The sequence below is a fragment of the Mytilus californianus genome, unplaced genomic scaffold (assembly GCF_021869535.1).
Source record: "Mytilus californianus isolate M0D057914Y unplaced genomic scaffold, xbMytCali1.0.p SCAF_11, whole genome shotgun sequence".
NCBI lineage: Eukaryota > Metazoa > Mollusca > Bivalvia > Mytilida > Mytilidae > Mytilus > Mytilus californianus.
Window position 1 is genome coordinate 40,855,641 of NW_026262593.1, and position 15,523 is coordinate 40,871,163.

At 31.8% G+C, this 15,523-nt stretch overlaps 1 protein-coding gene across 1 annotated transcript in view; it reads right to left on the reverse strand.

Annotated features, from left to right (window-relative positions):
* Positions 1-15,523, reverse strand: part of LOC127720913 (sodium/glucose cotransporter 4-like) — a 99,435-nt gene that overhangs the window by 77,248 nt on the left and 6,664 nt on the right. The window contains exons 2-7 of the mRNA XM_052227651.1: positions 13,479-13,550; positions 13,015-13,119; positions 10,511-10,570; positions 7,495-7,599; positions 6,024-6,129; positions 5,418-5,498 (exon numbers count right to left, since the gene is read on the reverse strand). Of these exons, the coding sequence (XP_052083611.1) occupies positions 5,418-5,498; positions 6,024-6,129; positions 7,495-7,599; positions 10,511-10,570; positions 13,015-13,119; positions 13,479-13,550 (529 nt within the window). The remainder of the gene's footprint in view (positions 1-5,417; positions 5,499-6,023; positions 6,130-7,494; positions 7,600-10,510; positions 10,571-13,014; positions 13,120-13,478; positions 13,551-15,523) is intronic.

Genomic DNA, 15,523 nt, shown 5'->3' on the forward strand with positions numbered 1-15,523 from the left:
AGAACATGCGCTTGCAAGAAGTGAGCATGTAATGAATTGTTCATTTTCATGTTTTATATTTGAATTTTATATTGTTCATTGACTCAATATGAAAATTTATTGGTACTTTGACTTTTCTGTTGCACTAGCACCTGGTTTACTTGATTTTTATTATTGGAAAACTGCATCAGTACTATTTTAGAAACACACATATTTTAGTGTGAAGTGTCAATATCCCTCCTCACATGCAAAATGACAATACTGATTAAATGCATATTTGCAAACACACAATACCTCAGTGCCTTCTCGTTACAAACGTATAAATATACACCCTTTGAAAATTTGGAAGTGTCTTATTGAATATCTGCAATTATGACCATATACATTTTGTTTTTGATTCTTAATTTAATTTAAGTATTTTATGGGCATTAGGTCACAAAACTACATTCACATAAATGTGATATATAAACATTGACTCTATATGAAAATTTACATTATGTTGATCATACTTTAATTCTTTGTACATGTATATATATATAATCATTATTCTTATTTTATCAGTTCAGATGATGTTTCAAATTCAAGCTTTGGGACAAAGCTTAGTGAGGTTGAGGAAGAGTTGTTATAGTAAAATTATGAATTGCCAAAGACAAAATTTTAATATAACAGACCAAAACTTAAGTGAAAATTATTAAATTTTTACAATTCGAGTTAAAGTATTTTGAAGTTTAAAATTTTATTTTATTTCTAAAATTTCTCCTTATGTAAGTTACATTATTTTTTGAATGTTAATTTTTGATAAAGAAGAATGACATACAACTTGAATATTTAGATTACGTAATTAAGACGGATAACAAAGAGACATGTAAGCGCTAAATTATTTACTTTGGATTATGTACCTTACATGTAAATTAAGGCTTTTGTTAAACAACCTTTTCCTATTACTCATGTGTGAAATTGTTAATAACACCTGTCACCCATGACTTGATTATTGGCCAACCAGTGAAAATAGGTTGTGGTCAAGGGAGCTTCATAAGGTAATTTTTGATTGGTGAAAACAGGAGAAAGTTAAGAAATCAGTGATCATGTGACCACGCCCGCATGGAAACAATTTATGTTTTCAACGGTCACTTTGATTACTGATTTCAAGAAATAAACATCTATATTTACTAGAACTTTCTCTTGTTTTACACCAGGTAAGTTGAATTTTATTTTTTTTGTATTTTTGTTTTATTTAAATTAAAGAGTTTTAATTACTTTATATTTTTGGGAAAAGCTAACGAAAGTTAAAATTCATTTAAGAAATTCACTTAAACTAATTGTAAAAGTTTTGTATAGATTGTATTTCGTTTCCATTGTGATTAATTATTTTTATGTTGGTTACGCTTAGGACGAGTCACTTTTAGTTTATGTAAACAATTGATAAACGTTTCAAGAATTTATTTAATATATATCTATTCTATGTTTAGAAATATTTAGTTAATTTTATAATAGTTATTTTCAAAAGTTTATTGAAAGTCCGGAAATATTTCACATTGTATCCGTAGTAACTTTTAAGTGTTATAATGTCCAGGGGAGATAATTTGTAATTTTTATTTGCCGGGAGAAATGTCTTTTGTTGATAAAGCAATGATTATAGAGTTTTATCGAAAGCTAAATAACAAAGACATGAAACCTTATTTTCTACTTCATTATTCTGTAAGTTGTGTTTTTATATTTTGTATATAGATTGCATATTTAGTTCATAAATTAGGTTTTGGAAAGCGACACTTGTCCGCAGGATTTCAGTTTGTTTACAAAATTGTTTGAACATTTGAATTGACTTTAGAACTTATATCTAAGTTGAATTTAGTTAATTTATTGTATTACACACATACACGGAACTCGTGTCAGAAGTACATGTTTGTTGCTTAGCAACATGGGTATATTCTTTATTTTAATATTTTGCAAAAGGAGTAAATACTGTTTAAGCATTATGCAAGGTTATTTTACATACCAATTTATTCATAAATAAATTGTATTTGGTATTAGATTTTATGTGATTAAATATTAAGATAGTATGACAAAGATTTTATTAATTTTAAAAGTTTATTGTTTCCATAGCAACAAATAATTATGCAAAACATTTGAAATTAAGTATCCATTTAAGTTGAAACGATTCGGTTTATTTAACATATTGTATTATGCATTAACCTGTACGTAAAGTTTTGTAAAGCTGTTTCACTTGATAAAATAGAGTTTGGGCAAGTTTTATTTAATTGATTAAAATTTGCATAGAGTTATGTCCCTTAATTTAGTTCAGTTGTGAAATTCTAAATTTATTATCAAGTGAGACTTGCTATTTTATTGTGTAAAATCTGTAGACTTTGATTACTGATTTCAAGAAATAAACATCTATATTTACTAGAACTTTCTCTTGTTTTACACCAGGCGCTAAAAGTCATCAGACGCAGCAGAAAAGTCAGTACGACACTTATATTGGTTATTTCGGATCTGTTCAAAGTTTTGATTTTTCTACCTTATATACCCTATATACCATGTTGCCTCATAATCTTATTAAGAAGAAATTCACAAACCTGATTAAATGGGCATTTAAAAAGTCGGAATGTGAATATATATGTTCAAACTCTTTTAGGTCATTTTTTAGTAAGTTAAACAACAAACAAAAGAACTATGTCAATTGGACCTGCTTTGATACTATGGAGATTCCGTATATCGTCAGGTTATCGGAATTCCCATGGGGACTAACTATGCACCTCTTATTGCGGACCTGTTTCTGTATTGTTATGAGTTACTGTAACAATTTATGACTATAATCAGCAAAGACCCATCGAAACAACATTTGATTCAAAAATTTAATAGCACTTTTAGATATTTAGATGATATATTGGCTCTCAATAATGACGACTTCAGTATGTACACTAAAGAGATTTATCCTGCCGAACTGACTTTAAATAAAGCTAATACTAACAATGAACACTGCCCTTTCCTGGATCTTGATATCTTTATCTTTAACGGGAAGCTTAAAACCAAAATTTATGATAAAAGAGATGAGTTTTCATTTCCTATTGTTAATTATCAATTTTAAGTTTGTGACGTTCCCATGTCGCCATCTTATGGTGTTTATATATCTCAACTTGTTCGATTCGTTCGTGTATGTAACAACGTATTTGATTTCAACGAAAGAAATCTCTGTATTACTGAAAAATTATTACACCATGGTTTTCGATATCACAAACTAGTCAAAACCTTTTCTAAATTTTATCATCGGTACAAGGACATCATTCGTAAATATAAATCAACATACAGACATCTTATACGTTCAGGTATTTCACATCCAATATTTTATGGTAATATTCTCTACAAAGCACAAAAATGTCGGCATCACCTCAAAAGCTAACCAAACCTTTAAACAGACTTATTCGGAAAGGATATAGTTACGATACTGTTGTCAAGTCATTAAGGATTGCATATTTTGGTATTAATATTGATTCACTCATAGGGTCTTTGCATAGGAAATAATCACATTTATTCTAAAACCAGTTGTTGGCATGATACGGGTTATGTTCTTCTCGTATATTTTATGATGGTATGATACTAAACCCCTAACGGGAGGGATTGTGCTTGATTTTCATATGATGAAGACATAATCTTTCAATCAGTTTAATTGAGGTCTGGAGCTGGCATGTCAGTAACTGCTAGTAGTGACTGTCCTTTGTTAACTTATGTTGATCATTATCATTTTGCTTAGTTTCTTTTGTTACCTATTCTGACATCGGACTCGGACTTCTTTTAAACTGAGTTTTACTGTGCGTATTGCTATGTGTTTCTTTATTCTACATTGGCTAGAGGTATAGGGGGAGGGTTGAGATCTCACAAAACATGTTTAACCCCGCCGCATTTTTGCGCCTGTCCCAAGTCAGGAGCCTCTGGCCTTTGTTAGTCTTGCATGTTTTTTAATTTTAGTTCATTTATATGTTTTGGAGTTTAGTGTGACGTCCATTTTCACTGAACTAGTACACAGTTTTATTTAGGGGCCAGCTGAGGACCACCTCCAGGTGCGGGATTTTCTCGCTGCGTTGAAGACCCATTGGTGGCCTCCGGCTGTAGTCTGCTCTTTGGTCATGTTGTTGTCTCTTTGACATATTCCCCATTTCCATTCTCAATTTTATTTATTGTCCACTTAATAATAAAAAAAACCTCGTAAAAACACCAGTCGTATAATTTAGTACGCAAAAGCGCGTTTCGGCTACATTAGATTTATTAGTCGCGAAGTTGACGATAACTGAAAACAAAAACAAAAATCCGAAAGTTGTGCAAATTCTTACTATGATGGCTATCATCCATGCCTGGGAGTGGGAAAACCATAATCTAGAATTAAGTATAAATTACATATTTGTGAAAAATACTTCAATTATCGATCGTGCAACATAAGACAAATAAGTCAGATTTGTAGGATTAAACCATTAAAGGTCAATCCATTTTAGTGGGGGTCAAAGTCCAAAGCCACAATGAACTAATGTTATGCATATTCACACTTAGTTTGACTTAGTTTAGATAACCTTAGTTCTCCAGAGAACAGTTACGCCCCGAACACAAATAACTATCATTGAGGTTAAGGATCAAGTTCAGGTTAGAGTGACTGACTTTGGTATTTGACACATCACGGTCCCAGTTTTATCAATCTAAGTGCTACGGTACAAAAGTGGTGCATCGTACACAAATAATACAATTTACTATCATAGGGGATCAAAGGTCAAAGTCAGAGTGACCTGAATTTAATATATGACACCCCTATTCAATGATGCATCAGCATACCAAGTTTGGTCAACCTAACATCTACGGTACAAAAGACATGCGCAGGACACAAATCAGACAAGGTTTTATTATCATAGGGGTCTTGGTAAAAGTCAAGGTCAGATTGACCTGACTTTGGTATATTACACACCCTAGCCCTTTATGCAACCATATACACCAAGTTTTTTTTAACCAAAGTGTAACGGTACAAAATGAATGAGCCGGACACGAATTAGATTAGGATTTATTTTAATAGGGGTCAAAGTTTGATCAACCTAAGTTTAATAAAACAAAAGTTATGCGCCGGACACAAAGCGGGACGGACGGACGGACAGACAGAAAGACAGACAAACAGACGGAGAAGGTGATTCCTATATACCCTCTAAATTTTGTTTGCGGGGATTATAATTAGGAGGATTGATTAAGGATGTTTGCTCCTCTTGTTTTTGATGTTTTGTCAGATTTTCGGAATCCTCTGGTTTTATCCATGTATTGCCATTAAAAAAATTTTTTCTGCTTTTTTAGTTCCTTTATTTATATACTATCATTTTAAAACAGTCTTTTAAAAAGCTTGTTATTTTGAAACAGAGTAGCGAACATCCTTAAAGAGAAAAAGGGGAACAAATATATGTATGTTTTACCTATTCCAGCAACAATACAAGCTCCGATGTTCATAATTAACGATTGTAGTGTGTCTGTAAACATCACCGCTGTCAAACCACCTAAACGATACAATTACTAGTAACATGAACTTTCACATTCATTTTCAGGATAGCATATCAAAATATTACAGTATATCACGTAAAGTTAACGTTTTTATTCACGAGTATCATCTGTTATAGTTTGTCAGTGATCGTCACATTGATATATTTCAGAAAAAACGCGCAGTGTAATTTGTTTTAAAAAACAACTATGGTTTAATTTTTTTTCTATAGGAAAGATGAAAAATCTGAAGGTTTCATGTGCATGTCTTGGACCTTTTGTTTAAGGTATGATTATGAGATGTTTTAAGATTACCTTTGAAAGACCTGTTTGTCTTTTTCAAGCAGTTTTGACTAATTTTTTATGTGTTTTGATATTAAAAGGTGAAAAAGAGGCGATAAAAGACCAACGCTTTAAATGATAGCTCTTTTTATATTATCAATATTGATATTAAGCTTCTGATGTACAAATATTGAACTTTCCCATGCCTACCTGTGTTGTTCGCATAACGCTTTATTAATTACGTAAAGATTATATGAATTTACCTAAAATTGTATAAAATCCTGTAATGACTAACAATGCAATGATTGATACGTAGGTGTTCCATCCCAGTGACAGTTCTATAAAAACCGATCCTGCAAATATGCTGACCTAGAAAAAAATTGTTTTTCACAGATGTATCTGTTAAAACAAAGCACTATATTATATGCCTTCTTGTATTCTCGTTTATCTTACCTTCTATAGATTTATGGGGATATGATTGGTTAATCGACTACACGTGGTGACCATATATATTTCATATAGGGTGTCCTAAAAAATACATGGTTAGTTACCATATACGGTTAGCAACCATATTGGGTTAGCAAGGGGTTACTTCCCTTTTAAAACAAAAATGACATCTGAAAGGTTTAAACAAACAAAGAAACTGGTAATAAACGATTGAAATACATTCATAAAACAAATTTAAAGCTAACACGTTGTTATTGTTGGCATTTGTTTTTTCTATAGACAAATGGAAGTAGGTTCTTAAATATGTTAAAATTAAGTATTGAAGTCTTTTATATCACTTTGAAAGGCTGCTAGTCTTAATACCACATGGGAAGATAGTCGGTAAGATAAATTCGTTACACGGTGTGCTAGTAACCTAATACGATATATATATGGAATTTACTGACCCCATATATATCGTATTAGGTCACTAACACACCATGTAACTAATAATATAACAATTTGATAGTTTATCAAAGTTACTTGAAATATGAGAAATCATGGGTTTCAAAGATCAACTTTCATGATTTGTATATATTAGTTATTGCACTATTTACACCAAATATTTGCAAACGTCTGCAAATGATGTTTTGGTAGCTCAATATGCTTAAATCGAATGTTTTGTAAGAAAACCCAACATATACATACATATATGTACTGAAGCACATGTGAAAAATAATTATATGCGACAAGCTCCTTTTTGCAAATTTTACCAAACTAAATATTATTTGTCTTGTTTATATAAATGTATATCGAGTAATCTTGATTTTATTAATGCCACTAAGTTATCCGGAAGAAATTACTCTTCGGAAGCACCAGTTTTTATTCCATATTTTTAGTATGATACTTTTTGCTCAATCTTAAGTTTGTGGGTATAATGCTATGTAGATTTTCTTTCTCTATATTGTTTTATCTTTCGTTTTTCCTGTCCTCCCGACATTAATGATTTGTATTATACTGTTTGCCTTTATATCTATACCGATTGTAAATGAATAAAACAGTATGAACTATGTATTGTTGCACCATTTTACCCCCTTCCCCTTTTCACTTCTACCAAACACAGCTTAGAACAAATAAAAGGAATAGAATAGAATAGAATAGAATATAGAAAATAAAATATAGAAATAGAAATAGAAATAGAAATAGGAATAAGAACAGAATAGAACAGAACAGAACAGAACAGAACAGAACAGAATAACAAGTAATTATATATGATTGTTGTTTGCTTAACGTCACCTCTGAACTTACCGACAATTTTGTAAGGATGTACATAACTAGGGACATACAGCTGAGATATGTATTTAGTCTTTTTCCACCGTGTCGTTTTTGTATGAACTGCGGTACAGTAAACACCTTAAAGCATGAAAAAGGTAAACTTAATATAAGGGTGTGGATGGGGGTTTACATAATAGAGAACAATGGGTAAAAAGTATGAAGAATAGATAAAAATGGACAAAAAAAATAAACAAAGAGAATGATGAGGTGCTAAAATATAAAGAATAGAGAATAATCATGGGTAAAAAGTATAAAGAATAGAGAAAAATGCCTAAAAATTTAAAGAATACAGAATTGAAGGACCCCCTTTTTCTAAATTTTTTTTTTAGAATAACAGGAGATTATAGAATATGACCCTCTATTTCTATTTGCTACGTGGAATAAAACATACTTTTAACGTTGAAAACCCATTCATAAAACCGGGTGGAAACGAAAGAAGTCAATGCAAAATAAATCAAACAGACGCAAAATTGATGTAGAAAACTATTTTTTAAACACAAATAATACAAGTACATTCAATTACGTATTAAAGTTACATGTTCTTGTTTGAAAAGTTTCTTTGAAAACACTATAACAAGAAAGATGAAATATGATTAACAATAGTTTTGTATTAGATAAAATGCTGTATGCTTCATTCTCTAGATGCGGTACCCATCAAATTGTACACAACAGTTATCCTTGCAATTGATATATATATAAAGCTATGAAGACTCGACACAAAAGTATACTACTGATAGAGGAAAATGTACTATTCGGATATACCACTTATCATGTTGTTGAAAAATGCGTACATTTATATGTTGTATACCAGTAAATAGTTTTATGCTCTGAAAAAAGTTTTACAAACCAGTGTGTCATGTTTGTTTTTTCGGTTGCTGCAATTGTATTGTCATTTATCAGGTCGTAGGTTTTTTTCGTTTGAATTTTGTCATGTCGGGGACTTTAATAGCTGACTATATGGTATGGTTTTTTTTTGCCATTGTTGAATGCCGTACGGTGCACTGCAGTTGCTTATATCAGCCTTATTAAGACTCATTTGGATAGTTGTCTTATTGGCAATCATACCAAATCTCCTTACTTTATAATTATGTAAAAACTGCTGTTTACTTACTATCCTAATTCATTTTTGCAATAATATTCATGTGTGCGTAATCATAAGGAAAAAGTAGTACATGTAGTAATCGATGTTCAAATCTCATCAACTGATCGATTAATAAAAAATAAATCAAGATAAAAATAACAAACAAAAACTGCGGGAATTGCATAAACTCTAAATGGGACTGGGTGCGTCAACAAGGAAATCTTCTCCTAGCATGCATGCATTACCCTCCATGCTAATCATTTATGCTGACACGGTGTTAGGCCGCCTTCCCAAATCTAGAATTTTGACTACTGTGCATTCGTGTGTCATATCTATAGCATTTCATAAATCTATTCACTGTTTTCCTTCACGGGTGACTTAGAGCTTGACCTATTGACATGTAAAGATATTTTTATATTGTTGAAATCCGTATATTAACATTTAGATTTGATTTGTTTTTTATATGTTAATTGGTTGCTGTCTAATTGGCGCACACTAAACATCTCTTATCCATATATTATCAAGAAGAACTCAATCATAATATGATTGTTTTTAATATTCAAAATCATTGTCATTCTTCTAGCGTTACTAAGTCACGAAAACTGTAGATTATTGTGATGAAACTAAATGTCTACTTGAAAGCGGCCTGTAATACATGTATATCGCAAAGCGCTTAAATTGTTTTTTCTGTATTATTTAAAAAAAAAAAAATAATAGATTTCTTGTCGCTACATGATTGATTGATTGATGTTTGGTGTTTGACATTTGATGTCACTTTCAGCATTATTGGATATTTCGTGGCGGCCAGTTTTTATTGGTGGAGGAAGCCGGAATGCCCGGTGATAACCACTGACCTTTGGTAGGAAAACTGGCATTCCTTGTCAATTTAGATTGGAGTCGAACGCACCTGCAATGTGCAGGATTCGAACTTACAACCTAAGTGTTGACAGGCCAGTGATACAGTAGATGAACCATTTAGACCACTTGGCCACCGAGGCCCCTCATGTCACATCATCATGTTAATTAGACGTTTTGTCGATTTTTGACGCTTCATGTCGCTAATTAGTGATACCAATTTAAAAGTAATATTTATAAGGGTGTGGATGGGGGGTTTACAGAAAAGAGAATAATGGGCAAAAAATATAAAGAGTAGAGAAAAATGCACCAAAAAATAAAAAAAAAAAGAATGATGAGGTGCTAGAATATAAAGAACAGAGAATGATGAGCTAAAAGAATAAAGAATAGAAAAAATGGCCTAAAATATTAAAGAATACAGAAATGAAGGACCCCCATCCAGACCCTCATTTAGGAAACCAATGCTTTATGAAAAACAAAATGTTACGAAATTATCATTTCTTTTTTATTGAAACCATGCTTTAGGACAAATATAATGTAACGAACGTATTAACATAATACGTCAATCCTATATCATTTCTTTTTTCGCAATATAACTAGAATAAGATGGAACAATATATTGCAAACCGTAATTAATTTAAATCATCAACCACTATTACAACTATAAACAAGAGGCTACAACTGTTACAGTTTACCAATTCTAAACTCGTAAATTCATTTGAAACAAAAATACCAGCCAATAGAAACAGCTGAGATAATTACATGAATTTAAAACGGAGTGAAACCGATGCTGTTGACACGCGTCTCCTATTATGTAAAAATAATGAGATATGATATGAATGCAAATAAACAATTATCCGCCGTACAAAAAAAAAAAAAAAAAAAAAAATATGTTAACAATTATAGTTCACCATGTATACAGCACCCATATACGATATAAGACTCGGTAAAACATGAAACGACAAGGATTTGGACACAATAAGATAATAGACGAACAATTTTTACTTGTATTTAACGTCGACATGTTATCAAAATAACAAAAGTAATACTTACACCGGCTGATATATAAACTGGAACAAATATCCACCCTAAAGCTACTATTTGGAAAGTAACCTGAAATCATCCTCTAGCTTTATTGATATTCGTTTAATGGTTTAAAACAATAAAATACATTCTAAACATCATTTAAAAGATTCTTACGAATAACATTATATGCATCGGTCTTGGTTATTTGCTCGCCTTCAAATGCGGGATGTGGTGGGTTCGATCCCTGGTCACACCAAATAAAAGCATTATAATTGATTTTTACTGCTAAAGCACATGATGGAATTTAGGAGTAAAAGCAACAAATAGCCTGCTCGAAGTCTGAATTAAGTGTCAGGGTAGGGTGACATGTCATCCAGTAGACTATCTTCGAAAGTTGTACGACTGTCATCATGACACAGAATACATGTATGTGTTTCACTAATTACCAGAGAGAACATAGTCGTACCTTCGTAGTGAATATTCCTTGTTTCGTTACGTCCAACATAATTACTGAATTTCACTAATCATCGAGTATTATTAGTTATCTTGGTGTAATCGGGGGTGTACAGAATTTCACACCGTTGTTGAAAATTCATACACCCTGAGGCGCAGCTGAATGGGTGTATGAATTTTCAACAACGGTGTAAAATTCCGTACACCCCTGATTACACCAAGATAACGAATTTATTTCTTATGAACAATTCCTTTACTCATTTTTAAACCAGGATGTAAAATTGAAAAATGGTAATGAAAAATTTCCAGTGTAACATTTTTTCAACGTCGATGTTGCTGCGCATTGTCAAATACTTTTTCTCTAATTTTGTCACACATTTTCACATTTCCCAATCGATTGTGAAAAATTGTTCTCCTCACTAGTTAAATATCTGTTCTCGGCAAATGATTAGTCGAAATTTAATTATGACGTTAATGTGAAAAATTGTTCTCCTCACTAGTTAAATATCTGTTCTCGGCAAATGATTAGTCGAAATTTAATTATGACGTTAAATTTTCTTGATTTCTTCTGAATTCCCGATTGTGACGTCATGAAAAAAGGCGACCATGTCTGATGACGCCACACATAAAGAACACAATTTTCTGCAAATCTTTGAAAAGGAAGGATAAAAATCATTAGAGAAACAGATTCCACCACTATAACTCTTGTATTACGATATTTCTCCACTCTCAACAGTTAAATTTTAATATTTAAAGAGCTCGGCAAGCCTCACGCTTTAAATATTAAAATTTTACTGTCTCGAGTGGAGAAATATCGTAACACACTTGTTGCAATGGTGGAATCCATATTTTTCTTTATTTTTGGGAAAATTCAGAAAATTTTTTTTTAAATATTTTTTTTTCAATTTTTGTCCTCAAATTTATTTATTTTTTATTTTTAATTTTTTTTTTTGACATTTTATTATTATTTTTTTTTTTTGAAATCTTATTTTTTTTTCTTTATTTTGACAAAATTAAAATTTTAAAAATTTTTTGGCAAAATTTTATTTATTACGGGTTGAACAAGGGTGGGGTGTTATTTACACCGGGGTAATTAACCAATCAGATTGCAGTATTTTTGCTGCATAAGAAATAATTATTTTTACACCCCAGGTTTTCAAATGTAAGATTTGAGCGTTCCTGAGAAGCGCTTCGAACGCACGTAGTTTACAAAGTGCTTTTATATTTGAGAGCATTTGGTGGATACTACTGCTGGGGGACTGCAAGTCCCCGAGGGTATTTTCAGCTCAGTTTATTTCGGACGTGTTTTTTAATCTTCATTTTTAAAATATTAACGTTAAAAATGATTAAGAAATTACGGTTCCAATTCCCTCGGGCATAGCTGACATTTACAAGAATTTGACTAATCTTTATAAAATTTGTTATGCTTTGAAATGTTTAAGTGTGAGCGTACCTGATGAAAATTAATCCAGAAAAGCTCTTCGGACTTTCGAAATCTAAAAAGTGTAACTTCCTTTTTTACTCAATACTTGAGGTTTTTCCTCAAATTTGATATGGAAGATTTTACTTTTCAAAGATGTGAAATAAGTGGCGTAGCACTATTGTAATTTTGTGCTTAAAAATAATTTTATAAAACATTTTTCTTTACTAAGATTTTTACTATTATTGTTCAGCTGCCGCCTCAGATCACCTGCTTACATTATATTTGCCAGTGGCTACGCTACGGTAAATAATAATACTGTCACTGGATTGTTATCTACGAATTGTATAGCCATAAAAAGGCCGATTCACCTATGCGTAATATCGACCGCCAATAGATGTTGATAAATGATGATTTAAATGTAATTTATGTTAATCACCTGTCTTTTCCATCGATATTAAGATGGTATCTTCATTTACGTGTTTTATGTGAAAAAATAAATCAAAATATGTATTAGTTTTCAGTTTTGATTCCAAAGTAATATGTAATTTAAAAACAAAAATCCATTGTAAATCATTAACCAGTTTATATTTGCTTTTACTTTTTATTTTGAAGTTTATTGTACATTTCCTTGAAAGAATTGTAATTTGCTACTTACAAGCCATTCAAAAAGTACAAGTGCTATTCCGGATGCTGCTCCAGCTCCAGCCAAACCAATAAAATGTTCACTTCCTATATTACTTCCAAACAAAGACGCCCCAACCTAGAAACAGAAGTCATTCGGAACTATCTTATGTCTGGTAAACTAAGTATATTTTGTCTTTTGTAAAATATTTAATCGGCCAATAGAAAACATGTTTGTATACGGCTATCTTATATTGTATACTGTTTGTACTGTTTTTAATATTCATTTTTCCTCTCGGTAATATAGACTTACAAGTCATAGAAATGTAGTAAATCAATGTTGAAATTTGACTAATTTGTGCTGAAGCCCCTGGCCTAGTAGACTTTTAAATAAGCAAAAACCCAATACATTGTAAATTCAAGTATAACGTTACATGTGTAGTATATTAACATTAATTTCATATAAGATATCAGGCTACAATTCATATAATTATTTACCGCAAACCATGGCATAGTACGTCCAGCTAAAAAATAGCTCTTGATATTTCCTCTGTTTGGTCGAAACAATGTCTGCAAAGATGAAGATATTAAAATTTGAATTGTGGAGTTTTTACTTTATCCAATTTAATCAAATCACAATATAAGTTGTTGTTCTAAGACATTTATTACCGTTTTTACCAAGGTTTTTCGTATTACCTCGGGTGACAAATATAAATTGGAGCACTGAAAGCATGAATGTGACTCAGCAACACGAGCCATACTTAAAACCGGGGCTGATCTCAGGTGCTCAGGACAGGTAAGCAGATCCTGCTACACATGTAACACCTCGTCATGTTGAACATGTAAGTACGAAGCCGGTGATGTCTTATTTGGTAAGTACATTCAAGGAAAAGAGCTCGGGATTGTGGCTACGACAAAGTAGAACCTTTCCGTTGTCATCTGCGAAACAGATATTTTATAACAGTCAACCAACACGTGATGGCGTCTGTAAAAAATTACGAAATGATGACTTAAATTTCAGCACTTAAAACTTTTGGTTGAATAGCTTCCTTGTAAGTAGCAACTCTTTATCAAGGAAATTATGATAAGAAATGCAAGCTCCCGAATATCGTATCAACTGGGAAATTTATACTCCTTATCCAGGCGCTTTTGAAATGTTTCTACATAGAAATGGAAAGTTCCTGTATGAAGTCTGCCTCATTAAATAACCAAAAAGTCGGCAAAAAGAGGAACACAGTTGATTCCAATGGAAATAATGATTGTATTTTTGAAAAACACGTCCTCCAAACGTATGTTGTCAATCAAGAAATCAAGTATTTTGATAACTTATTGTGTGTGATATAAGTGTTTTTTCACAAAGTACGATTTACCCCTTCCTAAAATAAGATATTTGTATCTACGTTGGCTATTCTTTTTTATTAAAGATATCAGGGTCAATCTTTCAATTTTTCTTTAAGTTTGGAATACTTGTGTAAAAGTAGAAAAGTGAAGTGTTTTAACACTATTTCAAGAGGAGAGATACTTTAGTTGTATGTACATTAATATGTCTTATAAAATTGAGAATGGAAATGGGGAATGTGTCAAAGAGACAACAACCCGACCATAGAGCAGACAACAGCCGAAGGCCACCAATGGGTTATGAATGTTTTAGTAACCACATCTGATTCCCCATGCAACTAGAATTTTCACGATAACGCTGAAGTCCGTTTTCGATTTCTGATGAAATTGATGTTAATGATGTAGAAAGGAGCACTTAGAAGACCAAGCAATATAACGTTGTTTGTTATGTCACTTGTGAAATCTAGGCATCGAACAGTACAGTGAAGAAAGATCAAGTGCCCACATACAGACTTATGATTATGAAGATCATTCTCCTTGGTCAGTGTCTTGGGGTATACGTTGAGTTTCTAAGTGTGTTGTCAATACCTAATACCTTTTTCAAGCAGTTTATGTAATGTGACTTACACATAGCTCCCAAGTCTATCAAAAAGATACAAATCAAGGCAACAAATAAAAACTGAGAAAATATTATCAACTCTACGGTTACGTGTTTAATATCATAAACTTCCCACTTATACCATATCCCATACCACCATGCACCATACACCATTCCCCTTTCGTCTTACCCATATGATCATGAATCATACATGATTTGCACCATTCGAAATTATCAACAATGAAAAGCGTTTGAGGAAAATTCAAATTCAATATATTATCATTTATAAAACAAACTAATATTTAAAACAATACAGTATTCCTCATGCACCATACACTATTTCCCATGGATCATAAACATTATACCTTAAACCATTACACCTGACAAGTGTTCTTTTCGGAGGTTTACACCATTCCTGGGCTGTACATAATCTTTAAAGGTACGAGAAAAAAGTAAAATAACAAAAAAACCGAACTTCAAGGAAAATTCAAAACGGAAATTTCATTATCAAATGGCAAAATCAAACGCTCAAACACATCAAACGAATGGGAAATATATTCCTGACTTAAAACAGACATTTCCTTATGTAGAAAATGATGGATTTAAC